Genomic DNA, 27,782 nt, shown 5'->3' on the forward strand with positions numbered 1-27,782 from the left:
GATCAGGGCTCCACCCACTGTTGTACCTGCTAAATAGCTGTGTGATCTTAGGAAATTGATAGACCTCTCTTTGCCTTACAGTCCATTCCCTTCAAAGGAGAGATCTGGATTAGAGTTTACAACACAAGATTCTAAGATCTTGCCCAATAAAAGCTTGTATAATTTTCTGCAATGTTACTTTAACGCACTATCTTGTGGGGACTTTGTGGTATGATAGAGAATCCTCTCTCCTCTGGTTTAACCCTTTTATCTGAGTAAGAGTTGATATTTGATAGGCTATAGATGTATCTTGTTGAAGGAGTCATTGCTAAGGTACTAAATTCTATTACAAACTTTCTGTAAAGGAGCAGATAGTGAATATTCTCAGCTTTGCAGTTCATATTGTTTCTGTGGCAACCACTCAACTCTGCCATTGTGGCATGAAAGCAGCCATAGCCAGTATGTAAATGATCGGTCATGTATGTGTTTATTTATGAACACTGGAATTTGAATTTCCTATAACGTTCATGTATCACAAAGTATTATTATCCTTTTGATTACTTTCAACCATTTATAAACGTGAAAACCATTCTTAGCTTGAAGGCTGTACAAAGGCAGTCAGCAGGCCACATATCTGGCTGTCGGGCCCTGGCTTGTTGACTTCTCTTGTCTTATACTAGGATTTCCATCATCACACGAGCCTTTGCTGCAGCATGAATGTGCCTAACCTCTGGGTTAAGTTTCCTGTAGGAACGATTACCCCACAATGATGAGGCAGGGCTTTTCAGGAAGCATCATGGACTTGGGAGCTGTTGATGATGTTTGTATCCCCACTGGATCTGGATTTTTCTTTTTATTGAGATGCTTAAAGGAATTTTCCTCCTTTTTCAACCTCTATGTTAGAGTTAGCATCTACACACCTCTGCCCAAGAGAGCAATGTTGGTATAGTTCTTGGTGCTTGGTGCTTGGAATTGGAGCTTAAAGCAGATCCCAAAAACCAAACCAAACACTATGCTGCCGAGTCGATACCGAAGCATAGCGATGCTATAGGACAGAGTAGAACTGCCCCATCGAGTTTCCAAGGCTGTAAAGCTTTACAGAAGCAGACTGCCACATCTTTCTCCCATGGAGCGCCTGGTGGGTTCAAACCACTGACCTTTCGGTTAGCGGCAGAGCATTTTAACCACTGTGGCACTGCAATCAGGGCTCCTTCTAAAGCTAATAATAGAACTCCATATTTTAGAATTGGAGCATAAAGCTGATAGAATTTGAACACTTTTCTTGTTTATTGCCGCCAGATTGGCTTTCTGTTCCATAATGACCCCTCAGTGGGAGAAGTTTATCTATCACCCTGTCAAAAATATTAAATGACCAATCAAAAGCAATTTAAAGTTTTAGATTATTTAATGTGGGAACATTTTTGAACTCTCATTTTAAAAAGAAAAAGAAGAATAAAAGAATCAGGTGATTGCTATCTTCTTGCTGTATCATTTAAGACTATTTTCATCTATGACTAAAAAACCTCAATGACGGTGGCTAAAACAAATAAGAGTTGTTCGTCTCAGGTCACAGGGAGACCAGAGACAGGAGTTTCATTCCATTTCTCAACCCTGAGATTTCTCTTGGCCCTTCCCATGTGTTCTTAAGAAGCATCATATTCAAGTCGGGGAAGACGGGGAAGAGGAGGCACCAGCTACATGGGTCCTTTCCCTTAGAAAAAGCAGTGCCTTCTCAGAACCCCCGCGGACAACTGCTTAAGTAACATTGTATAGAATGGTGTCACATGACTACCTGACTGCAGGGGAAGCTGGGAAACAAAATGTAGCTTTTCTTGCCCCTGTGGTGGTGGTGGTCAGACTACAGAAAGGAGTTAGGGCCAGCTCTTCAGGCTGGCATAACATTTCTGTGACGCTGAATAAAATTTCTGATGACAGGCAAGTTATTTTACCCTACTCAGTGGAATGGGGGTACCACAGAACCAGAGACTTCCTCTGTCTTATCCACTGAGGTATCCCCAGCTCCTGTCACATCACAATCACTCAGTCAATATTTGCAGAATGAGTGAATGAGTCAATGACAAGAGCTCCTGGACTCATAGTTTTAAATGACCAGGTCATGGTAAGTCCATCCTTCTTGGCCTGGCCCACACTGCCTCCTCCAGCCTCTCAGAGTGGCAGCCATGGTAGTCCAATGGGTGGCAAGAGGCATTGCTTTGGCAAAGGGCCTTGAGACACTGGGGGGCCAGGGAAAGCGCCCCAGCAGCCTTGCCACTGCCTCTTTCTTCTTGAGGAGAGAGCCCTTACCACGGTCTCTGTCCATGAGAACAGAGCTGTCCAGTCAGATTGCACACTGCGGGGAGTATGTTAATTGCCATTGTTGTTAGGTGCCGTCAAGTTGGTTCCAACTCATAGCCACCCTATGTACAACAGAATGAAACACTGCCTGGCCCTGCACTATTCTCACAATTGTTGTTATGCTTGAGCCCATTGTTGCAGCCATTGTGTCAATCCATCTCCTTGAGGGTCTTCGTCTTTTTCCCTGTTCCTCTCCTTTACCAGGCTTGATGTCCTTCTCCAAGAACTGGTCCCTCCTGATAACATGTCCACAAAGTACGTGAGATGAATTCTGGCCATCCTCACTTCTACGGAGCATTCTGGCTGTACTTCTTCCAAGACAGATTTGTTTGTTCTTCTGGTAGGCCATGGCAGTCCAGTTCCTTGTTGATGTGTTACTGCAACCATTGTTAATTGCTGCCTAGTAGTTAAACAGAGCCCTGGTGGTGCAGTGGTTAAGTGTTTGGGTGTTAACCAAAAGGTTGGCTGTCCAAATCCACCAGCTGCTTCTTGCAAACCCTTGGGCAGTTCTACTCTGTCCTGTAGGGTCACTATGAGTCAGAATCAACTTGATGGCTACCGGTTTGGGTTTTTTTTTGTTTTGTTTTTAGTAGTTAATCATTTGGAAGGAATGATGATTCAGTGGTAGAATTCTCACCTTCCGTGCAGGAGACTCGAGTTCAATTCTCAGCCAATGCACCTATGTCAAGCACAGCCACGACGCGCCTGTCAGTGGAGGCTTCCTTGTTGCTCTGATGCTGAACAGGTTTCAGCAGAGCTTCCAGACTAAGACAGGCTAGGAAGAAAGGGCTGGTGATCTACTTCCGAAAAATCAGCCAATGAAAGCCCTATGGATCACAATAGTCTGATCCTGTTGTTCACTGGGTTGCCATGAGTTAAGAGCCAATTCGTGGGCAGCTAATAACAGCAACAACTTAATCCTTTAAATACATCATAATTTTTTTTAAACCAACCTGTTTGAGGAAATTGTCATCTCAGAAGCATGATGTAGGGTTAGATGTGGTCTGAGGAACTATCCAGCTCAAGCTATTCATTGTAGAGTTAGGAAACAGACCCAGAAAAAATATGCTATTTCCCATGATCCTTCAAGTAGTTAATGGTGGGGAGCCAGAATTAGAAGGTCCCAAAGTTCATTTCCCCTCCGCCATCTGCTCTCTCTTAAATGTCAACTCCGAAGCAAAATTCAGGCTAGAAAAGCGGTCAGCTAAAGCAGGATGCCAGCCCCAGGGATCCTCACGCATAAACGCAGCGTCAGGGCAAAAGAGCAATCTCGCTCTCTTCCCCATTCCTGGGTTTACTTTTGAAAATGGGGTGGGGTGGGGGTAGATAAAGCCACAGACGCTGCTGCTTGTTCCTCTTTAACGAATTATTTAAAAAATATGCTTTGCTGGCTAATCGGAGCCGCAAGCCTGGTAAAGTATCTAAAAGGTTTTAGAGCTAGCAGCTCTTCAAATATTTTCCTTAATTGTCTGATATTACAGCAGAATTGGCTTTTTATTTGTCTATTTCCCGTGGCAAGTCTCCTGCAGTCCCTGCGATCTTACAAAGCTTGCCAGGCATGAAAGGGAAGTGTCTTCATCTGGAAGGCGGATTCGATGACCAGGACATCTGAGGACTCAGAGCCCATTTGTAGAGGGAGGAAAGGAATCTATTTGCCACCTTCTTGGTGAGGAGGAAGAAAGAAGGCTGTGAGCCTGGAAGAGAGTAATAATTCCTACATTCTACAAGCACTTATGAAGGGTCTTCCAGATGATGTGTGGGGAACACGAGGAAGACTGAGATCTTTGTCTCTGCCCTCCGAGATCTCACAGTCAAGTGCAAAGACAGACAAAGACTTGGACAAGCGCAACTAGGTGCAGTGGAGATAACCAGAGTACATGGTAGGAGCTGTGAAGCCAGGTTGTGAACTCATCCTGGGTGCTCCAGAATTGCTTCCTGAAGGACAGTAGGCTTGGGCAGAGTCCACACGGACCACTGGGAGTCAGCCAGGTCAACAGAAAGGAAAAGCTCAGCCCAAGGATTGCAAGCACCAAGTTCAAAGCCAGAGATGTGAGCGGGTACAGGTCTATGCTATGCAACCTGCAGGTAGGACAGCTGTCAGGAATTTGGGAAATAGCAAAGCCATCAAATTTGCCCCAAAAAAAAGAAAATTAAGGAAATGCTAAGTTCTGGTCTGTACCTTCACAAAATGATGAAGTTCTTCTCCACACATACCACCCCCTCATCTTTCAGTTCTCCTTTGGGGTTGTACGCTGGCCTTTATCCCTGTAGCCAGTTCTTATGTTCTCTTTGGAATGTCCTCATCAACGCCTACTCTTAGAAAGAGCAAGGCTTGTTGACCCTAGGGTGTAAACGACTAGTAGGACAGTGTTGCAATTCGGAGTACCTGGGTAGTGTAAAAAGTTAACACGCTAGACTACTAAATGAAAGATTGAGGCTTCGAGTCCTCCGAGAGTTGCCTCAGAAGCAAGGCCTGGTGTGTACTTCTGAAAAAGTAGACAGTGAAACTCTGTGGAACACAGTTATACGCTGGCCACACGAGGTTGCCATGGGTCAGAGTTGACTCGATGGCAACTGGTTGATTGGTTGTAATTTAGATGTCCGGTGTTACTTTTCCAGTGGACCAAGACCCTGCTTGGGTAACTTAAAGACCCTAGTGTGGGGCGTCACAGAAGCTTCTGCCAGTGCCCAGTGAACAGCTTCAGGATTCTTTAGGCTTGCTTCTGCTCCTGCCATATTGGCCCCTCTCAAGAACCTTCCTGGTTTCCCTGCCTCTTCAGGCTTCCTACCTGGGCTCCCCCATTGCTGCCTTGCCCCTTGGGATTTTTCAGCATAGGTCATGCAGATCCACTTGGATCTTGACCTCACGCTGGGTTCACTGCTTGCAGCATTTCCTCACTTTCATGCTATGGGGCACCTCACCTATGCCCTGGCCTGGCAAGTTGCAGGGTGGACCACATTTCTCCTAGCCCCTGCTTATCCCACAGAAAGAGCAGGACATGACTTTTGGGAATCTTCAAATTCCTGGGAGGTGATTTTTTTTTTTTAGGGAATGCTTTCCATATGGCCTAGGAACCTGGGTTCGAATCCTAGACTGCTATTCACTAGTTGGATGACATGAAGCAAGACTTAAGCCTCTCTGTGGCTCAGTGTCTTTATCTGTATCCACTAAACCACTGCCTGTGTACACAGTGAATAATAGCACTGATCTCAAATGTGTGCTCAGTACGGAAGTGCCAGCCATGTATTAATTCATTCAATCCTACCTCCATTTGAGATCAGTACTATGATTATAGTACTGCCATCCTCAATCCTCAATCCTCAATCTCCCAGGCGTTCCTTGGAAACTGTATGTGGCAGTTCTACTACTCTGTCCTATAGGGCTGCTATGAGTTGGAATTGGCTAGACAGCAGTGTGTTTGGTTTTTTGGTTTTTTTAGCCTCATCATCATCCTTGCCACCCTTATCATCAGTTGATCTCTGCACACTGTCCTCTCCTAGAAAAACTGACTCTGACCGATTTTGATATAAAAGTTTTCCTACAAATCCAGGGACTTCATATAAATAATAACCAACAGATGTTCAGACCCACTGCAGAACTGAAGTAGAAGACAAAGTGTTTCTATACCCAAGATAAATGAAAATATGTGTCCACAGAGAAACTGGTATACAAATATTTATAGCAGCATTATTCAGAACAGCCAAAGGGTGGAAACAATGCAAATGTCCATCAATGGATGAGTAGGTAAACAAATTGTGGGATATACATATGAAAGAATATTATTTAGCCATAAAAGGGAATGAAGTACTGATATATGCTACAACTTAGATGTACCTCCAAAACATTACGTTAAGTGAAAGAAGCCGGGCATAAAAGGCCACGTACTGTATGACTCCTTTTAGGTGAATAGGCATATCCTTAGAGACAGAAAGCAGAGGAGTGTTTGCCAGGTGGTGGGGGTGGGGCGGGGAGTGGTTACTTAAAGGGTATGGCGTGTTCTTCTGGGGTGATGAAAAAGTGTCGCAACGAGTTAGAGGTGGTTCTTGCACAACAGTGTCGATGCACTAAATGCCACGGAATGGTACACTTTAGCGTGCTTAATCGCATGTTATGTGAGTTTCACTTCAATAAGAAAAAGGAAAGCAAAGGATTTCTGAAATTCCAATTTTTATGGATATTACCAGAGATGGCATAATGCTTTAACAGACAGTGAAGTTGAATCAGGACAGTTGGAAGTGAATATGGCCTGGAAATTTTCACTGATTCTTAGCAGACAGTCTGATTATTCTCTCACTCCCTCATTTACTCATGTGTTCATTCAGGGAATATTGAATAAGCACCCTCCATGTGCCAGGCTTCCTTCTTGGTGCAGGAATTATAGCAACTGGCCCCATGTCTCCATCTGCAACCTCTGTGTTAGAGGAGCTCAGTCTACCAAGGAAACTGTCTTACTAGAAATGAAGACTGCAATTCCATTGCTCAAAGGTGTAGCAGCTCCACTGTTCTCAGAGTGACCGTCAGCTTGTCCTGGCCCGAGGCTGACCCAGATGTGAATGAGTGACCCTCCAGTAATATGAAGGGTTGGACGTAGCAATGGAAAATACATTTCGTAATGTCCTTAGTGGTTCTAGCTACTTGCATTCCATTTCCAGAGTTCAAATGGTCAAGAAACAAAGATGAAATGAAAACAAAAACTCTAAAAAAAATTGCTAGGAGCTATTGACTAGTTCTTTTTTTTTTCCTGATTTTGGGCTTATCACTACCCTCTGTGTGACTAACTGGAGTAGATGTTGCCCCAGTTGTGACCTCCCAAGCATCACCATCAGAAGGCTTCTACCCACAATGCTAAATAGTTGCTGTCAAGTCAATTCTGACTCCCGGTGATCCCACATGTATCAGAATCAAAATGTGCTTCATAGGATTTTCAATGGTTGATTTTTCACTAGATCGCTAAGCCTTTCCTCCAAGGAGGCCCTGGGTGGGCTTGAAGCGCCAACCAACTTTTTGGTTGGCAGCCGAGTGTATTAACCATTTGCGGCACCCAGGGACTCCGGCACAATGCTAGGCGTTGGAGATTTTGATGAGTGTGATGGCCTATCATTATTTAAGCAGAGTCTGTTACTACAGAACTCTTTGCTGAGCGAGATCTTTAGCTGGCCGCATGCCACAGGCTCAATTCACAAATTTTCAAGCTCTGAGCTAGGCACTAGGGATTCTGTGTCAGAGTACTTGCCCTCAAAGAGCTCACAATCTAAGTATAAAGAAAAAAAAGTCAGTAACTCTAATATTGTTAAGACATAGTAAAGCATATAGGAGTAGACGAGAAAGCTAATCAGAGTTCTCTATGTATATTCACATATTTTATTTCATTGTGTGGTCTTTATTATCTGCCAGACGTTATTCTAAGGCCTTTGTAGATACTTAGTCATTTAATACCCATAACAATCCCATGAGGTAGGTATTCTTATAAGCACCATTTTGCAGATGAGAAAACGGAGGCACAAAAGATTAAATAATGTGTGCAAGGCCACATGGCTGGTAGGCAGCCAAGTCAGGCAGTCTGGCTCCAAGGTTTGGGTCTGTAGGAACCACAGTAAGAGGCCTCCCACTCAACTTGTAGAATAAAAACGAACAGCCAACCACAAAATCCCGAAAGTGAACGAATCAAGAGGATTTTAGGCCTAGTACAAACAGCGGTGTTCATAAATATTATCTTAGGGGAAGAGGGGAGGGGAACTGGCTGATTTGTTTTGTGACTAAAGGACTTGAGTAAATTTTATTTTATTATACCGCAAGAACTTAGCCCTGGGATTTTCAGCTTCTACTCATAACCTTGTTTAGGTTTAAATAGGCACAGCAATTTGAAGTCGTTAATTTTGTATGAGTAACAGGGTTCTAGACACGCAAGTCATGGTTTAGAACTGTAGAAAGCTACTCCTGGATGTTAAAATCTGATTTGGATAAAGGAATTCTTTTTCTAAACATGCAGCAGAGTTCGGGAACGTTTTTATTATCTTCTGTGAATCATGGGCTACGGAAAGGTGTGGTAGTTTAGAGGTCAGACCTAGGTTCAAACTCTGCCCTGGCACAACTGAGCCTCAGTTTCCCCATCTCTGAAGTGGGGATAACAGTACCTTATATGTAAGTGTGAAAATATATATGTAAAGGACTTATCTAAGTGCCTGGCCTGTCAGTAAATGCCTGGCATTATATTAATTGCAGTTGCCTCTGATAGAGAATTCTACGAGTCCCCAAAGACCTGTGATCCTCTAATCCTTTGCTCTGAGACTTAGGAGAAAGGGAAAAGAGATTCAGTTACTTGTACACTGCCCTAAGGATACTGAGTGGATGTAAAATTCCAGGGTGTTCCCCATATCTTTCTTTAGTTATGAAATTTGTTTCAAACAGTACCAAAACATGTTCAAATACCAGTCTGTGCATTTCTGCAATTGGGTTTCTTGACAAAAGAGGAAGTGTTCACCAGGATTTTCATTTTCTTCCCTTTTCTTCTGGAAATAAATAAAAGGGTCCATCCGACTAGGAAACCAGAAGCAAAAGAACCTGTTCTGAGCACATTTTTATTGTGGGGCTGTTTATTTTTACTGTTAGCCGCTCCCACATTGTTTCCTTTTGATTTAACCATTTATCAGAGAGTTAATTCAATGACGCACATATTCTCGCCCCCCCCAAAGTAAATTGTGAGTTTAAAGTAAGAATAACCCCGTTTTGCTAACCCACGGGGAAATAAAGATCAGCTAATTTGCCCAGTCTAGTGGAACAGGGGAAACCCTGGTTAAGTGCTACAGCTGCTAACCAAAAGGTGGGGAGTTCGAATCCGCCAGGCGCTCCTTGGAAACTCTATGGCGATTCTACTCTGTCCCATAGGGTTGCTACGAGTCGGAATGGACTCAAGGGCTACTAACAGGGGAGGGAATCCTCCTGGAATCTTGCGGCGGAGAGGAAAAAGGCACAGGTTCTTCTCAACCGTCGTCCCGGCTTCTTTGGTTCACACTCACGGGGCCTTCGACGTCAAGGGCCTGGAGGTAGCCTGTCCACGCAGGTGGAATTCCCAGGATGCTTCCTGAGCACCGGTCCCCGCCCACCTGCCCGACCGCGGGGCACAGGACACCGGGGGTGCCGCCCAGCCCCCGGCCCGACGGCGCGCAGAGGCCCCGCCCCCGCCCGCTCCTCCCGCCCCGCCCCGCCCCGCTGCGGCCTCGGATTGGCTCCCTGGAGCGTCAGTCAATGCGCCGGCTGCCCCGCCCCTCCCGATCCGCCCCGCCCCCCGCCCCGCTGCGGCCTCGGATTGGCTCCCTGGAGCGTCAGTCAGTGCGCAGGCCGCCTCGCCCCCCCGCCGCGGGGAAGCGGACCCGGCGCGGGCTTGCAGGCTGGCGGCAGCCGCGGCTGACGGAGCACGGCCGGGCTTGGCGCCCTCGGTAGCGCGCGGCCGGCATGGTGGCGCCCAGGAGCCCCGCGCGGGCGCGCGAGCGGGAGCGGCCTCGCGCCTCCGCCGCAGGTGGGCGCGAGGACGGCGGGCGGGGGGCGGGGGCCGGGGCGGGTGCGCTCTTCTCGGCAGCCGTCTTTGGGGTCGCGGGGTCCGCTCGGACGACCGGGGTCTGGGCCGCCCTGACAGGGGGGTGGCGGCCGGGCGGGGGCCGGGGTCGCCCTCGGGGGCCGAGCTGTGCGGGTCGCCGAGGCGGGGAAGGCGTTTCCTGGGGAGAAGAGCGCGTGGTGGCGGTGGGCTGCGTCGGGGCGCCGTCGGGGCTGCCGCGGGGCCCGCGGAGGTTGGGGCGGCGCTGGCACCGGTGTCCCCTCTGGGGACTGAGTGTCGTCGGCGGGAAGCTGCCGGGTTTGGCACTCGGCTGGCGGAGGATGTGGCCCACACCTTCTCAGCCATGGAGACCTGCTGAAGAGAAACCCCCCTTTTTTTTGAATTGCACCGAGGAGCAAGAGCAGCAGCTCAGTATGACGGCGGGTCACGCACGCAGGCTGCGTCCCCGAAGTGGGGGACAGGAGGGCCCCCACCTGTCTTGGCGTCCCCGCCCCTCCCCTGCTCTGAAGAAGTGAAAGGTGTTTTTTTCTTTCCCGTCCTTTCTGCTGTCCCCACCTGTCAGAAGGATGAATGTAACTGCTTCTCAGTTGTGAGATGATGACCACGGCGGAGGGCCGGGGGTCACCCGTGAATTTTGGGAGCAGACCTGTTCACAGACACAAAGTGTGGGCTCCAGATTATTGTTGTTAGTTGCCGTAGTTGAGTAGGTTTCAGCCCCGTGCGTGCAGAGTAGAACTACTGCATAGGGCCTTCAAGGCTGTGACCTTTTGGAAGCAGATTGCCTCGGAATGGGCTTAAGCTGCCAACTTTTGGCTTGTTGTCGAATACGTATCATTTGTGCCACCCAGGGGCTCCTGGGTTTCGGGTACTACAGCATTTATGGGAAGTTGGCAGATGTTATTAATTGCTGGTTTGGGTCCTGACAGGGGTTTTTAATTCAGATAGCAGACTGTTTGGTGCAGTAGGAACAGCACCATTCTGGGAATCAGGACAAGAGGTGTAGACATCATTCTGCCCCAAAGCGTGTGCATACAAGTCACAGCCACTCTGCACTTCTTCCGTGTCCTCATCCACAAAATGAGGGCGTTGGACTAGCCCATCCATCTATAAAGCCCCTCCCAGCCCAGAATTCTGTGACTGACGTCCACTCTCAGAAGTCTGGAGAAGGGACGCATTTTTCAACCTCTCTGCACCTTGAGTTACTGTAGAATTAGCAAAATATTTCCTGTGGGTGTATTCATTTGAACTTTTTATTATGTTATTTTCTTCCTTTCTCTCTGCCTTAGTTTGGCAGAGCAAGGAAAGCTGGAAACAGAGGTAGAGGTGCAGCTGGAAAGAGTTGGGTTGGGAGGCAGAAAGGTGCCTACTCTGGGATGAACTTAATTGCCAGGAACGTTTCCCTCCTCTGCCCCAGGCACGGTGTGCCAGCCCTGTAAGCCTACAGACAGAATTCTTTCCTCTGCTCGAGCAGGTGGGGTCTGCAGTTGATGTGCCACCGTGGAAGAATGTGATTCCAGGATCAGGTTATGGAAAACTTTGTTCTCCAAAACATAACCTCTGAGAGTTTAGGAGCATAGTTTCCCTTCTTTGCTGGTTATGTTTGGCAAAAAAAAAAAAAAAAAACAGTCATAAAATCAATTGCCAAAGCTAGCAATGGGGGATGGCTTTTTTTACCTACCCCTAACTAATTTGTCAAGGAGCCCTGGTAGCATGATGGTTAAGCTCTCAGCTGCTAACCAAAAGGTCAGTGTTTAGAACCCACCGGATGCTCTACAGGAGAAGGATGTGGCAGTCTGCTCCTGTAAAGATTACAGCCTTGGAAACCCCATGGGGCAGTTCCACTCTGTCCTATAGGGTCACTGTGAGTTGAAATCTCGGTGGCACACGACAACAGCAACTATTTTGGTAAGAGAGAGAGCATGATTTACTTTTGAGATAATAGCAAGTAATACCAAGTAACGCTTGACAATAAAAAAAAAAAAAACAAAGGTACAATTGACAGAAGAAAACCCACAGCACAGGTAGGGATGGAAAGAGTTTTTGTTAGCCATTTCTACTGTGCTTGGGTATTGAGAATACAGACTAAACATCTGTGTACAATATTATGGGAAAGACCCTGTGAGAGCCAGAGTATTAGATATGGCAGAGGCACTGAAGATCCTTTAGTCCAATGCCCAGAAGCCCAGAGAGGACACTCTGACACATCAGGGGGCAGACGGGACCTGATTGTAGACTAAAAGCTCACAATTCTCAGCTGGCCTTTGGCCATTTGAGTTGGAGGAGGGCACGTGTATGCACCACACTCACTGGCAGTGCGGCCAGCCAGCCTCAGGCCATCAACTGTTCAGTTATTTTGGGCTCTGCTGTGGCTGATGCCCACCTCTGTCCATCTCCGTTTGTTCAGTGGTAAAGTGAGGAGAGAGATGAGACTGAGAGTTTATAACTTTGTTCTCAGGAGCCACAGGGCTCCTGGGTGGTCTCCAGCACTGGGGGGACACAGGAATGACCAATGTGGAGCAGGGGCCCCAGCAGCCAGCAAACCCCTCCCCAACTTTAGCTATAATCAGAGCAGTTCTGCTGTTTTTCTGTTTTGTACCGCTGACCTGGGTAAGATTTTGTTCTGGGAAAAGGACCCAATGCTAAACAAAAACTTTGAAAATACCAGTAATGGCTAATAGTGGTTGAGTGCTTCTTGTGTCTTAGCCCATTTATTTTGTGTAAAGTCCTTAGAACTGTTACCGAGCCCATAGTAAACACTCAAATGTTAGCTGCTGTTATTATTATTACCATTGTCCTATACTATGAGGGGGTTGTTATTTTTATCCCCGTTTTATGAAAGTGAGTCATAGCGAGATTAATTTGCAAAGGGTCACCCACCTAGACTTGCCTGCTAATTAGGAGGTGCATTCTTCAGTGTCATGGGTTTTGTTACTCCAGAGCCATTCAAGATGGCTTACTTTATGGATGAAACAGATGTTTCTTACCCACAGGTAATCCCAGGTATCACACTAGGCAGGCAGGTGAGTTTACCTGCTGAGCACCTTCCATGTTCAAGGGAGAGTATCAGAACAGTCAGCGACCCACGGCTGGCCAGTGGCAAAAGAAACAATGAGGACTATGGGGCGCACAAATCAGGGCATTGAACCCCTACTGAGAATGTGCATTTCTACCCCCAGGTATACTGAATCAGAATCTATAGTTCAGCAAGATCCCTGGGTGATTCTTACGTATACGGAAGCCCTGGCACTAACTCCCTCTCCCAAGGTGTGCTGAGAGTTGAGCTGCTTCTACAGTCAGTGCCTTCAAGGCCTCTACTCTCAGGGAGCCGAACAGTGGACAGCAGCGGCCAAGACGGAGGAGGGAGCGGGTGGCTGCCATTCTTCCATGTGCTCTTTGTCATCTTAAAGAGAAATATTTTCCTTCTTTAAAAAACAGTTTGAGGGCTTAGGGAAACAAAACCCCACAGGAATTAAACACTCACACATAGACACACAACAGAAGGCATAAAGACCAGTGGCCCGTAGTTGATAGTTTTTTGCCAGCCCCTTTGCCCTGCTTTTATATTTCTACCCTTACATTTCTACCATGTGATTAAATACTGAATAAAATATAATTTTTTTTGGTACCCTACGTTTTATCCAAGTAGAAATTCTTGATTGGTACAAGTATTAACTTGAAAATGACTTTTTACCTGGTCCAGGTCCCAACTTAGACTTGGCTTCCTCTGGAAGGCTTTTCTTTGCTCCCTGGACTGGGCTGGGTGTCCTCCTATGTGTCCGAAGCACCCACTACTTGTCCCTGTCGCAGTATTAGTGGACATGTGCATTCTCATCACGGTGCTGGACACAGACGCTGAACATTGATAGCCTTACCTGATCTCCACAGCCACCATCTCCATGACGCTTACAGCGGCTATGGAATTTGCTGAGGGTCTCTATGCAGTAAGTGGTGGCCAGGATTCAAACCGTGGCAGTGGGACTCCACCCACAACCAGATTCTTAGCCATCCGCTTGTTCCTGTCTTCCTGAATCAGCGTTCAGGTTTAAACTTGAGAGCACTCTGCACTTCCCAGGCCACCTCAGCACACTGAAGCTGTTCCAGATGTGGCCATTCTTATACCACTGTTGCCGCTGGAGATCACTCTCACAGGTCTGTGGTACAGAAGAAGGAAGGAAAAAGTTATTATTGAGCTAGAAAGCTTCCATATACATGCTTACTGAAGTTCCTACTTAATTGTTAGAAAAGTTACTGGACTGGAAAATCCTACCAGCAGATCCTACCTTTTCTCTTCTGCCATTCGAGCCCTCTGGTGAATGTTCAGTTACTTAGCAGAACCATCCATATTCAAAATAATTAACCATTGATGTTGTATACACGTTTATTTGATTTGTAGTTAATTTAATGGAAGAATGCAATCTTTACGGAAACTGACTGCCACGTCTTTCTCCGGAGCTGCTAGTAGGTTCAAACCACTGGCCTTTAGGTTAGCAGCTGAGCACTTAACCACTGCGCCACCAGGGCCCCCTTTCCGTAGCTGACTACTAGTGCAAAAAAATAACAGAGGGACTAATAATGTCATTGAAAGTCAGTTCTCAATAGAGTCCTCACCCAATTCAGGGGGACATGAAATCTCACAAAACTTCAAATGCCTACTGTCAAAAATTTTCCAAACAGCCCCGTACCACCTTGTATACCCACCATGGTAGAGCTGAGCTGTCTGCTCCCTCCAGCTTGGACTGGCCTCCGTGGGTACACACCAGCTCCTGGATGGTTCAGGAGTGGAAGCAGGCAGTGGGGCTGCTGGGAGAAGCCCACTGGAGAGTAGGCTTTGGACAGTTTGTGTTTGTCCTCCAAGGGCAGGCATGGAGTCTTCCTCGTTACACTTAGTCTCCCAAGTTTAAGAGAAGTGAACTCAGTTCCTTTTTGCCTGGCATTGAGAGAATCTCTTCCAAACGCTTAGCGTAATACCTGGCGCGTCATGGGTTATTGGTTGACCCCTGACAAGAAGGCCCCAACTTTTCTGTGAGCTCTCTGATGTTAAAGGAAAACTAGGGTGTCCTGTGTCTTCCCCATTAACCGCCTGGACAGGTGGAAATGCTGTAGAGGAAGCAGACTGGCTGATATAAAAGGGGAAGTGGAGAAGACGGCAGGCCAGTCCCAGCGCAGGCGGAGTGTAATCCGCCACCATCTAGATGGGGGGCCTAACGGCCCTGGTGTCAGTGGACAGGATCAGCTATTTGTCATTTTAAAAAAGGAGCTTGGAGTTCAGTTTGTAGCTAAGGATTTGGTTGGTCGCTCAGCTTGAAACTGAAATGTAGCCAATGGAATTGTTAATATAATCTTTAGGTCCCTTGGTTTTGCACGTAAGACACTACGGACTTGGGTGTATCGGTTCCTTCATTTCTTCCGAAATCTAAAGTAGGTGGGAAAATCACTTCAATGGAGGAGGATTATTAGGTCAGTGTTACCCATGGTGTATCCCTCTGTTTTATAGATGTTTGTTAAACTCATTTTGGGGTACTTAGCTGATCGTCAACAAAGGACTTGGACGGCCTGTACCTGTTGATCTGTCTTATGCTGTCTTGTTCGTCACACTGTACTGTTCTACAGGGTCTTCCCCCATGTGCACCTCATTGATTGATTCGTTCAAATATTGGAACCTGTAACATAGGAAGGTATAGTTCTCCCTCTCCTTCCTTCCCCGCCTCCTGAACCTTCCGTTTTTGTTTTTTTTTTTTTTTTTCTTTTTCTCTTGCTGTCTTTTAGAAACTGATCACCTCCATGGAAGCCCTTGTGGAAAAGGCTGTTTATCAAACTATGCTTTCAGGTCAACTGATTTAATACAGATCTATAGAGCTAAGCATGAACTTCTAATTGGCATATTTCCTAGCATTTGTCAAGATCTAGGAATCTTGTCTAGATGCTTAGGGCATCTTTCCTGTGGTGCAAGCTCTGAGCAATGTTTGGAGCTTAACTGAACTTCAGTTATTTCACAACTGTGCCAGGTACCCACGCCACTGTTCGTCCAACATAACTCTGAAACAAGTTAAAATAAGAGAGCCTGTGCAGAAAGAGGAAACCCTGGTGGTGTAGTGGTTAAGGTCTACGGCTGCTCACCAAAAGGTCGGCAGTTCGAATCTACCAGGCATTCCTTGGAAACCCTATGGGGCAGTTCTACTCTGTCCTCTAGGGTCGCTATGAGTCAGAATCGACTTGATGGCAATGGGTTTGATTTTGTTTTTTTTTTTTTTACGTGGAAAGAAGAGAAATGGCAGCTAGTGGCCCGGCTCCTTGTCTCTGTTCATTGGAGAGGAAGCTGAGTGCATATTCTCTCAGCTCTCTAGGACCAGACCCTGAGTTCCTGAGTCCCAGGGGTCTGCTCACTCCACTGCCTTGAACCCCACCTACTAGGTGACTGCTTCACATTCTCACTTCTTGCTTTATGTTGATATGAGTGTAATTAAGGGAAGAGAAATACAGTGGTGGTTTGTTATTTCTGGCAAGTCATATATTTTAAAAGTTGGAAGGGACCCTCAAGATATAGGCTATTAGTTAGGACTAGTTATGGCTGGAGTAACAGAACCACTCAAAATGAGTGAATCAGAGGTGGCGCCCTAGGGCTGGGATAGGCTCCGTAGTCTCAGAGGCCCAGGCTCCTTCTGCTTGTGCACGGTTTCTATCCCCATAGTTACTTCTTGGTCCAGGATGGCTGCTGGAGCGTCGGTCATCACACTTACATCCCAGTTAGTAGGAAGGAAGAAGGGCGTGGAATATACCCTTCTTGATGAACCCATCTGAAAATTCCATTATCACTTTTTCTTGGGCAGAATTCAGTCACACAGCTATATCCAGAAACCAGGGAGGATAGAATGTAGCTTTTATTTCAAGTGGCAGTGTGCCCAGCTGAAAGTCAGGTTCTATTTCTCTGGAAGGCAGAGGGAACAGGTACTGGGGGGAGATAGCAGTCTCTGTCATGGGGGCATATGGACTGGATCCAGTTACATAGATTTGTTATTCATTCAGCAAATATTTATTGACTGTTTATTATGTGCCTAGGCAGGGGGCAGTGGTGGTTCAGTGGTAGAATTCTCACCTTTTGTGCAAGAGACCTGGGTTCGATTCCTGGCCAGTGCACTTCTTGCGTAGCTACTGCCCATTTGTCAGTGGAGGCTTGCATGTTGCTGTGATGCTGAACAGGTTTCAGCTGAGCTTCAGACTAACTAGGAAGAATGGCCTGGTGAGCTACTTCAAAATCAGCCACATTACCCCTGTGGCTCCCAATGGCCTGATCCACATCTGATCATGGAGATTGTGCAGGATTGGGCAGCATTTGATTCTTTTGGGTATGAGGCCGCCCTGAGTCAGGGGCCAACTCAGTGTCAGCTAACAACAACAACAGTGTGTGCCTGGGCATTGAGAAAGCACAAAGAAAACAGACGCGGTCCCAGTCCTTATGAAGTTTACTGTTTAATAGGGAAACAGACACTAATCAGACACAAATACAATTATATAAACTGTGATAAATGCTTGAAGAAAAAGGACACAGCGTCCTATGAAAGAGTACAATGGGAAGTTGATCAAGCGAGGGGTTGGAAATGGGTCAGAGAGGGAATGGCATTTCAGCCGTGAGTTGGAGAATGAGAAGAGTGAACTAGGCTATGGATGGGAGCAAAAGGGTCCAGGCAGAGGGAAGAGCACGGTGGAGGAAGGCCCAGAAGTGGGGTGAGCACTGCGGAGGGCTGAAGGAGGCCAGTCATCCTGGAGCAAGAGGAAGAGTTGAGGTGGGGGGGAGTCAGGGTCAGAGCTTGCAGGGCCCTGGAGGTAGGGTGACCAACCATCCAGGTTTGCCAGGGACTGGAGGATTCCCCAGGATGTGGGCCTTTCAGTGCTAAAATCAGAATTAGAGCAGTACCTGGCACATCACAAGTTATTTGTTGACTGAAAGTCCGAGGCAGACTGGGATGAGTTGGTCCCCCTGCCTGGAGGCCAAGTGGTTGGATTCATTTCTTCATTATTAATTTCAGAAAAGTTCTTTTGAGATAGGCATAACTCCCAATAGGTAGAAAACAATTGACTAGTAAAAATAGCCCCTCACATTGGCCAAGGGGAAAGAGGTGCAAAACAGAAGCAATGCTTATTTGTACTTGGATTACTTGACTCTAAGATTTTTCTTTTTCTGGCATGATTTCTTCCAATGGCAATTTTGGAAGTTAATTTGGCATCTGGTAGTACACAGGTAGTCCCCAGCGTACTATGGGGTTCTCTTCTGATGACTCCACCATAAGTCGGTTCTGACATAGGTTGAATACCCCCCCCTTTTTTAGTTTTCACTGTTATTACCTTTTATTATCAGTATCTTTATAAATCTGATCTTTGAATGTCTGCAGGTGAACATCTGGGAATAGTAATGTCACCAAATCACATGCCGCAACATCATTATATGTAGGACATATTACTAACGATAAGATGTACAAAAAAAAAAATAAGTCGTAAGAAGTCAAGGACTACCTGTATTTGAGGTAGTAAAAGCAACCAAAGATGAGGAAGCCCTTACTGCGGACAGTACTCCTCAACACTGACAATACATCAGAGTTACCTGGAAACTTGAAAAAGCCCAGTGTCTGGGTCCCAGCTCAACAAACCAGGAAATGCATCAGTGGAGACCAGGCGTAGGTAACTCTTAGGGCAGGCTCTGCTCTAGCACTGCACCTCTCAGACTTCAGTGTGCGTGAGTCACATGGGGGTCTTGCTAGAACACAGATTCTGCCTCCGTGACCCGAGGTTCTACATTTCTGAGAAGTGCCCAGAGAGGCAGAAGACTTAGGGAGCAGGACAGGGAAGCTTCTGTGGTGGGGTGCCATCAGCAAGGTCCCATTGAACACCCAATGTAGGGCAGATCTCAACTTCTCAGTTGGGACCAGGTAGTGGTTGGGAGGCTCTGTGGGAAGCTTGACTTGGGGATCGTCTCATAGCACCCCAGTGTAGCTCTGCCTTGTAACAGTTGAGAGTCCAAGCCTCATGACACACAAATGATCAGTCCACCCAGTCAGATTGGCCCTGGTTTGTGGAGCAGAAAGGGGCTGGCTTCTCTCTTCTTCATAAACTTGTTCTGTCCACATGGAATGAGTATTTTTTCTTGAGAAAGTCGTTCATATTGACGTGGTGGATACAGCTTTTGTGCAGGCTCATCCTTGGACTCAGGTTCTCCCTGGTAGGTCTGAAGGTTCGCAGCCCTTGTCTTGAGTCCCAGAGAGCCACACGGGCCTTGCTTCTGGCTCTGCTCCATCAGTATGAGAAATATCCGTCAGAAAGGTGGGCCTCCTACTGGGTCCTTTCACTTACCCTCTGGCATTGGGCTCCAGGGCCTGGAAGGCGACCTGTGAGGCAACTGCAGGACAGTCCACGTGCTGAGCTGCAGCGCTCCCAAATGAATGTGGTTCCAGGGTCCCTGGAGAAACTTTGCCGAGGCCGGCACCTTGCAGACTGGGCTTGGTTTCTGCTATCTCCCTCAGTGCTTTGCCTGAATTTGGCAGCAGCTGCTGCCATCCTGTCTTTTGGCCCCATAGGGGACTTTAGCCCATTGCTTCTACACTGCAGGACCTTCTCTGTGATATCCAACTTGCTAACAGTAGGAAGATGTTTTGTTCTGTAAGCACTGCTTTCATTGTAAAAAATAATCATTGAATGCGTTTCTTCAGTTGGACTAACCTTTTGTTCTGCCACCTGGTTTCCATAAGCACTGGCCGCACTGGTAGTCTTGGGTACAGAAGCACCAGCTGCCGGCGCTCTGCCATCTGGTTTCCACAACCACTGGCCGCACTGGTAGTCTTGGGTACAGAAGCACCAGCTGCCGGCGCTCTGCCGTCTGGTTTCCACAACCACTGGCCACACTGGTAGTCTTGGGTACAGAAGCACCAGCTGCCGGCACTTCTGGTGAGGCTGGTACAACAGGTGGTACGTGTGCACCTTGTCTGGGGGCCTTTCCAGCTCACTGCAGCGGCTGCTGGGGTGCGGGTCTTTTTCCCACAGGTGAGAAAAGCCATTGGAAGACTTTTAATAGGAGATGACACAACTACTGGATATTGAAAAAAATCACCCTGGCTACAGTGTGGAGAATGGATCAGGGGAAGGAGGGCCAATCAGAGGGATTAGTATGATTGGCAACAGTGCCCAAAGTGATACCGATTAATGGACAACTCGCCACAGGGCCCAAGCGAAGAGTGTCTTATCTCGGAGTGTGCCTTTAGTGCTTGCTTGGTCAACCTGTTCATAAACGATTTGTATGAGATTGTAGGAAGCAAGTTTAATATTTAAAGGCCTGAGAGGTGAGAGAGAGAGAGAGACAGACAGACACCTATTGCATGGCCGAGTCAGGAGCCACAGAAGCAGACTGAAGCAATGAATGTGGAATTCAGTGTGAGGTCCAGGTCTAGCAAGCACAGGACTCGCACACATGAGCTGGTTAAACCCGTTCTTCTCTTTCCAAGTTCTGAACAAATTGATAGGTAGACATAGGAGCCAAGAGATAACAGTGTCAGCTCAATGTCTGATAAAGTCCCCATGTCGTCTTGTGTCGCCACGTGGGCTTGCTCATGTGCCTGAGCTGAGCTCACGCCTGAGGTGCCAAGCTCCCTCCCAGAGAGAGCAGGCACAAGGGCACCTTCCCTGCAGGTGCGTGGCTCCTCAGAGAGGAGAGGAAGTGGCTGAACGGAGCATGCCCACCCAGTGTATCTTCTAAACCTACCAATCAGATCCATTCCTGTCCTGGAAGGAATAAAGGGGGTGGGGGGAGGTGCAGGAGGACATCTCCAGGAAAAACCCCTCCATCTGGAAACTTGAGGATGGTGGGCTGAAAGCATCTGCTCCCTCTTCCTGCCCTCAGACGGTGGGGAGACATACCCCAGCAACGGGTGCAAAGGGCTTTAAATTATCCGCAGGCTGAAAGTGAGTCGATGGCTTTTTCGTTTTTTAGTCGTATAATACCAGTCCACTGGCAGGCTGCATTAATTTGAGTGTATCATGTAGAACAGCATTTTGCATAACATAGCTGGCAGCCACATCTGGCCCACTGTCTGGTTTTATATGGCTTGTGATCTAAGAATGGTTTTTCCACTTTTAAGTGGTTGGAAAACCATCAAAAGAATACTATTTCCTGATGTGAAAATTATGTGAAATTCGCACTTTCAGCAACCGTGAGTAAAGTTTTATTGGAACGCTGCTGCGCTGTGTGTTGTCTGTGACTTCTTTCACTCTCTAACGGCAGAGTTGAGTCATTGGGACAGAGACTGTGCGGCCTTTGGGGCCTAAAAGATTTACTCTCTGGCTTCTTACAGAAAATGTGCCACCCCCTGATCTAGAATGAAGAAGGTGGTCAGTCACTTTGCTGGATGCTCTCCTGGCTGGCCACACCCAGCACATTTTGTTCTGCCTTGGGGACCTCACTTTAAGTGTGAAATGAGTTCAAAGAAGAGTGACAAGACCCCAAGCCAGATCATGTGAGGACTGGTTGAGAGAACTGGATTAACCTAAAGGAGCAAAGATGCTTGGCAGAAACGATAGCTGTCTTCAAAGGTTGTGCTAGTTGATTGTTTTCATTCTTGCGAGAGAATTACTGAGGGGTAGGCAGTTGTATAGTTAGTTCATGGGTTCTGACTTTCAGTCAGAAAATGTGGGTTTGTGTTCAGACTGCTACTTGTTTTCCCTGGGCTTCAGTTTCTTCACTGCAAACATGAAGTGTGTATGTGTAGGTGTGAGTTCATCAGATAACCAGGCCCGCAGTGAATAACATTCTGCGTAAGACTGGCCCCAGAGGTGCTTACAGGCTACTAGGGAAAGTAGTCATGCATACAACTAATTGACTGGCAGTATAGACAAGTGCTGAGGGAGCACCAGGGGAAGGGCTGGAGAGACCCTGTCAGAGGAGACATTTGGATCAGGCCTCGGAGAACAAGTAGGATTCCAGCCCATCAGGCCAAAGCGTTCTCTGATTTGTGAAAGATGGAAGAGAAGATTCCTCATATGGAAGAGGAATCAGGTTTCTTCTTCATGCTCAAGCACTAACGCTTGAAGTTGTGGTTACAGATCTGATCATATCAGCTTCTTGCTTAAGACCCTACAGGACTCACTTGGCTCTTCAGGTGAACCACAGAATCATTCACAGGACCAAAAGGCCCTGCGGAATTGAGCCTCCCCTGGCTTTCCCTGCCTTGTGAACTCTTGCCCGTCCTCTGAATCTCATGTGCTCCGGGTAGCCTTCCCCACTTGGTCTAGGTCAGATCGCTGTCACGTGCACGTACAGAGCTGCCTTCCTTCCCTATGGAGCCTTGTCTTAGTGGGTGGCCCATCCGTGAATCCACCAGGAGAGTCCATGTCTGCCTGTTGTGTTCATAATTGTAGCATGAGCTCCTCATGCCAGACCCGCAGGAGGAACTTAATTCATATTCATAGAATAATGATAGATAATGATTGATTTTGATGAGAAAAAGAGGAACATGCCAGAAAGGAAAGGGACTCCCACAAGAGGGAGTGAGTTCCCATGCCAAAAGGTAGGTAAGCTCTGGCTGGATGACAAGATGGTGGGCAAGTTGTGGAAGAAACCCAAGTCCAGGAGGCTACATTGGATGGTGCTTTTGTGTTTACAGGCATTTTTACATGCCTTATTACATTTCATTTTGTTCCAACCCTGTTTTGTCACTCATCTTGCCCATTGGAAAGACTGTGTGGGCTCATTGAGGTAAAGTGATTTGTCTGAAGTCCTGCAGCTAGAAATTGGCAGAATGAAGATAAGCTCCCAACCCAGTACCTGTTCCCCCACAGCAGTTGGCCACAGACGCTTGCAGGGTTGGGTAAAATGGTCTTTCCAAGGTTCCGGTCAGCACTGGGACTCTGAATCCATTGAGGAGGACTTACAGCCTGCTCTTCAGTCGTAGCCTAGCCCACCTACACCTTTTGTGGTTTTATAGCTGAGTGGGTTTTAAAAACCCCACGCACAATTAGAAAATTAAATTTACGTTTAAAGTGATGGGCCGCATTTACACTCCTAGAAAATGTGCCCAGTAAAATGAAAAAACCTCTGAACTATGATGTTATTAAAAAGTAAAAACGCTACAACGTGGATGAACCTTGAAAATATGCTGAGTGAAATAAGTCAGTCACGAATGGACAAATATCATATGATCCTACTTGTAGGAAATAGGCAAAGGTATAGAGGCCAAAGTTCATTAGTGGTTACCTGGAACGGCTGGGAGGGCTACAGGGAGGGTGGACTTAGGGGGCACTGAGTTTCTGTTAATAATGGTGGTAGGAAGATTGGGAAATAGATGGTGGTGATGGTCACACAGTATGATGAATGGAACCAATGTCACTGAACTGTATGTGTAAAAGCTGTTATGTGTATACTTCCTCCTTCCTTATTGACTGTTTCATTATCCGACATTTTACATTTACGACAACAGTAAAAAATCTACCTGGCTATTTTACACACTAATAAGGAGCTGGGGGAGGGGGAGGAGGAGGAGGAGGAGGACGAGGTTTGTGAGAGGGAGTGAGGCTGCGTGGGCTGCCAGTGGTTCCTATTACCCAGGTTGGGCCTATGGCAGGCATAGGGCAGGTGGATAGCAAGCAGGGTGGACGAGGGTGGCCAGGCTGAGGAGGCAGTAGGGGCTCTGCCGCAGGAGTCGGGCAGGGGGCTCGGAAGTCTCTTCTTCCAAAGAGGCCTCTCTGCCACCTCCTCAGCCTCCACTGGGCCCAGGTAGCCGGGCCTCACCTGCCTGTGGGCCCGGGGGCTCCCCTCCCTCCCTCCTCCCCCCAACGCCCAGGCCTGCCTCTGGGGCCGGTGGGGTGGGAAGTTGGAGAGGTGAGACTTAGGGCTGTACTCGGAGGCCTGGAGCATGGCTGAGTGATGTGGGTCCCTGCTGCTCCAGAGGCGGCAGGCAACCCCTGACCATCACCACTGCCATCCCAACCTCCACACCCTGCGCAGTGGTAGGGAAGGCGTGGATAAGAAGGGAGACCTACCAAACCACGGGCGTCGTGAGATGGCAGGGCACCCAACAGGTGGTGAGCCATGTCGGACCACTGGTGCCAAAGAGGGGCACAGCCAGATTCTCACGTAACACAGATTTTTGTGTAATAACCTGGTTTTGGAACCTAACCATGTCAATAAGTGAGAAGTGGGTGTATATATTTTCTACTACAATAAAACAATTAAAAAAGAAAAACAACACCAAGTCTGTGTTTAGCAAGGAGCAGCTTCCTGTTGTATTTACTGACACTTGTAGTTTAGCAGGCCCAACCTACCCAAACCCATTGCCATCAAGTTGATTCTTACAGCGACTCAGAGTAAAACTGCCCCGTAGGGTTTCCAAGGCTGTAAATCTTCACAGAAGCAGACTGCCACATCTTTCTCCCACAGAGCGGCTGGTGGGTTTGAATAGCTGATCTTTAATTTAGCAGCAGAGCTGGTGGGTTTGAATAGCTGATCTTTAATTTAGCAGCAGAGCACTTGACGGCTGCATTACCTTGGATAAAACATGCCCATCCCTGGAAAGATTGAGCTAATAGCTTAAGTTGCGTGACAGGGCTGCAGTGGAATGTCTCAGTGGTCTTGACCTTCAAGATAAAAACCTTTCACTTGGTGGTTCTCTTCCTACATGACACTGATCTAACTGTTCTGGGCACACTACTTTACTGAGTAGGACTGTACTTTCTTCACATAGCAGGGTCAACACCTGAAATATAGAAGTTTAGATAGCGTTTTGACCTAACCATTTCAAAGGCTCATTAAAAACGCATTTTTTTCTATTTCCCCCACATCTGATATGAAAAACAACCAACTAACCTATGATTTTGCTAGAACCAAGACTGTTTAAACCTACTCTCTCACACTGCCTTGCTGTTTTTAAATCTCCAGTCATCTCCAAGTGCTCCAAATTATTTAAAAACCTTGATGATCTAACAGAATTTGTTCTGTATGCTTATCATTCTGGTTGTATAGTGCTTAGTTTATTGGACTGGATTAGTGTATAATATTTTGCTTTATTCTGGAGCCTTGAAGTTTGTCAGAATTAAGGAGTTGATTCCCACACAGGGGGCCCCAGCCTTTCCCTGGAGCCTTACTGAGGCCTAAGGAGAAACTAAAAGCTTCAGAGAGGGATGACCTACTGGGAATGGGGGTCTGCCTGCCACCTGGGAGCCACACTTTAGGGCCTTCTGCTATCCTGCCTATGGTTAGTGGCTACTCCTGGCTGCATCCTGTGACCAGGATGGGCTAACCCTGGGGAGCACTATCTGGGACTATTTACCTGGACAAGGCCGCCTGCACGTTTCCTGATGGAAAGGCTTCTTCCCCCAGACCATGAGCTCCTTGAGGGCAGGGATTGTGTCTCCTCTCTTCACTGCTGCCCAGCCCCTGGTGGGAAAAGGACGTATAACCAAGAGGTGAGGGGCATGGGGGAGAGGACAGGAGGACAGGAGGGAGGAACATCTGCCCATGTCCTCCCTATCCCGTGTACCACTCATCTTTAGCTCAGGCCTCTGTGCAGCAGACAGCCACCTTCACTTTCTCAAAGGCAGCAGTCTCCCAGGACCCAGCTCTATGAAGTGTGAGAGGGCTGGCCACTTTGCCCACCTTCTCTGTTTGTTTTCTAGTCCATCAGCCTCTCTTCTCTACTCTTTCTTCCATCTCCTCTTAATGAACCATATATGACATCAACACAAATAAAAATTCCTATTGTATTTATCCCACTAAAAAATTTTTAACAAGATGGTTGTACTGTTTGGTATGTATCTTCCTCCCTCTGCTAGTCCAAACTTCAAAATTAAATTGCTATTTGCATTCTTTTAGCTCTGGCTGGATTCCTTCTCCCCCCTGTCAGCCCACTGAGTAGTGCTTGATAACCCACCCTGGCTTTAGGAGAAAGTCAGTGGGCTGGAGACAGGTAACACTTGTGGACGTGTGCAGACAGAAACCACCACTGAGGCTGTACCATGAATAAGATTGGAAGAGGAAATAGACAAGGTAGAAGACTGTCTGGCAGGACCACGGGGAAGTGGAGATAGTCAAGAATTAGCTGTCCTGGCCACCGCTGGAAGTTTCAGAGGAGAGCCAGATGTGGATGAGTTTCCATGGCAGAGGGACTGTGACTTCCTGGCCCAGGGGCCTCAAGCCTCTCAGGGTTTTTAGCACCACAGTCTTCATAATCACATGGTTTCCGGCTCTTCAGTGTCTTCTAGTTTTGTTTTCAGGTTTTTTTCTTCTTCTTCTTGGTTTCCTGTTTTAATGTTTGAATTATTTCAACTTTGGTACATTTTAGGGCATGGAAAAAAATTCTAAGTAGAATTTTACCACAAAAAAATTGTAGCTTTTTTTTTTTTTCCAGCTCTGGTCAGTGGTCTCATCTGCTATACATGGTTTGAGTGATCATAGATCAGATTTTAGTTTTAGATACGCACATTGTTGATTTCAGGAGGTTCTGGTATAATTGCTCAAGTATGTCTTAATTATTTAAACATTACTTATTCCAGTGGTATAGATCAGGGTTTCAGCGTGTTTTAATGCTAATGATTGGAGGGTGTATGACACCCATTATATTGGAAAAATAAGTTTTCCAATAGAATAGAAATGAATCATGCTCCATACGTAGCCTAATTTCAGCTGTGACCCCAGTGGTTCAGTCCAAAAAGATTAAAAAGAAATTTTATTTTTTGTCTCTTGACAAACTTTAAAGAGGACCAGATCCCTAATTCTTGGCAACACGTCTCTTCCCTTTGCAGCCTTCCCTTGCAGCCCCGTACTTCCTGGAGGTCTTTGCTCTCCAAACCTCCCCTACCCACACCCCCTTGTTTCTTGCCCTTCCTTCTCTCTGATCTTTTTATTCTGTAGAATGACTCATGCTGTGTTGGAACCTTCCTCCTCTTCCTATTTCTCCAAGTCTGAGTCACCAAGGGCCTGAGCCCTTTCGGGCAGGGTGCCTCTCACCAGGCAGGGAGGGGGGAAGTTGGGCTGGCGGTTGCAGAATATTACTTGGCAGGCTGGCAGAAGGGGGACCCCTGTGAACATCCTGATATCAAAAATCTTATCTTCTTTCAGCTGTTTTTAGGGGAAATGAGATTTGACTCACAAGATCGTCAAAGTTGTGTTCATGATACTATTTTGCTGGGTGCCTCACGATGGCTTTTCCTTCTATGTCTGTTGTTTTTGGGTTGTAATCCAGTTACTGACACATGCGGAAGACCTTTTTAAATTTTCTTTTTAAAAAGTCTTAATTCCGCTTCCTGTAATTAGGCGAGGAGCCCTGGTGGCGCAGTGGTTAAGAACTTGGCTGCTAACCAAAAAGGTTGACAGTTTGAATCCACCAGCCACTCTTTGGAAACCCTGTGGGGCAGTTCTGCCCTGTCCTATAGGGTCACTGTGGGTTGATATTGACTTGACAGCAAGGCAGATTTGCAGGCTGACTTGGCTCCATCATTCAGAGAGAGGATCTCGGAGGGCTAGGCATGCAGCTTCCAGCATCATTGTCCTTGTTGAATTCTAACCCTACCTCTTACTAGCTGAGTCTCAGTGGACAATTATTTAATCTTTCTTTCCCTCAGTTTCCTCATCTGCAAAATAAAGGTGATAAAATGTGGAAGCAACCCAAATGCCCATCAACAGATGAATGGATAAAGAAAATATGGTATATGCATACAATAGAATATTACTTTGACATAAAGAGAAATGAAGTCCTGATACATGCCACAGCGTGGATGAACCTTGAAAATATGCTGAGCAAAATGTCAATCACAAAGTGACAAATATTGCATGATGGCGCTAATATGAAACATTTAGAATAGGCAAATGTAAGGAATCCCTAGGTGGCGCACATGGTTAAGCACTTGGCTACTAACTGAAAGGTT

General features: G+C 46.9%; 1 protein-coding gene across 3 annotated transcripts in view; it reads left to right on the forward strand.

Annotated features, from left to right (window-relative positions):
* Positions 1-9,709: 9,709 nt before the first annotated feature.
* OTULINL (OTU deubiquitinase with linear linkage specificity like) overlaps positions 9,710-27,782 on the forward strand; it is a 30,517-nt gene continuing 12,444 nt past the window's right edge. For 2 of the 3 annotated variants that reach the window (XR_007514204.1, XM_049861272.1), the window contains exon 1: positions 9,711-9,851. Coding sequence is in view for 2 of the 3 variants with exons in the window: in XM_049861272.1 (XP_049717229.1) it covers positions 9,788-9,851 (64 nt within the window). In the remaining variant the exon portion in view is untranslated. Of the gene's footprint in view, positions 9,852-27,782 lie in introns of all 3 variants that reach the window. The other variant, XM_049861285.1, reaches the window with a different exon arrangement.

Source organism: Elephas maximus, chromosome 2 (genome assembly GCF_024166365.1).
Source record: "Elephas maximus indicus isolate mEleMax1 chromosome 2, mEleMax1 primary haplotype, whole genome shotgun sequence".
Taxonomy (NCBI): Eukaryota; Metazoa; Chordata; class Mammalia; order Proboscidea; family Elephantidae; genus Elephas; species Elephas maximus.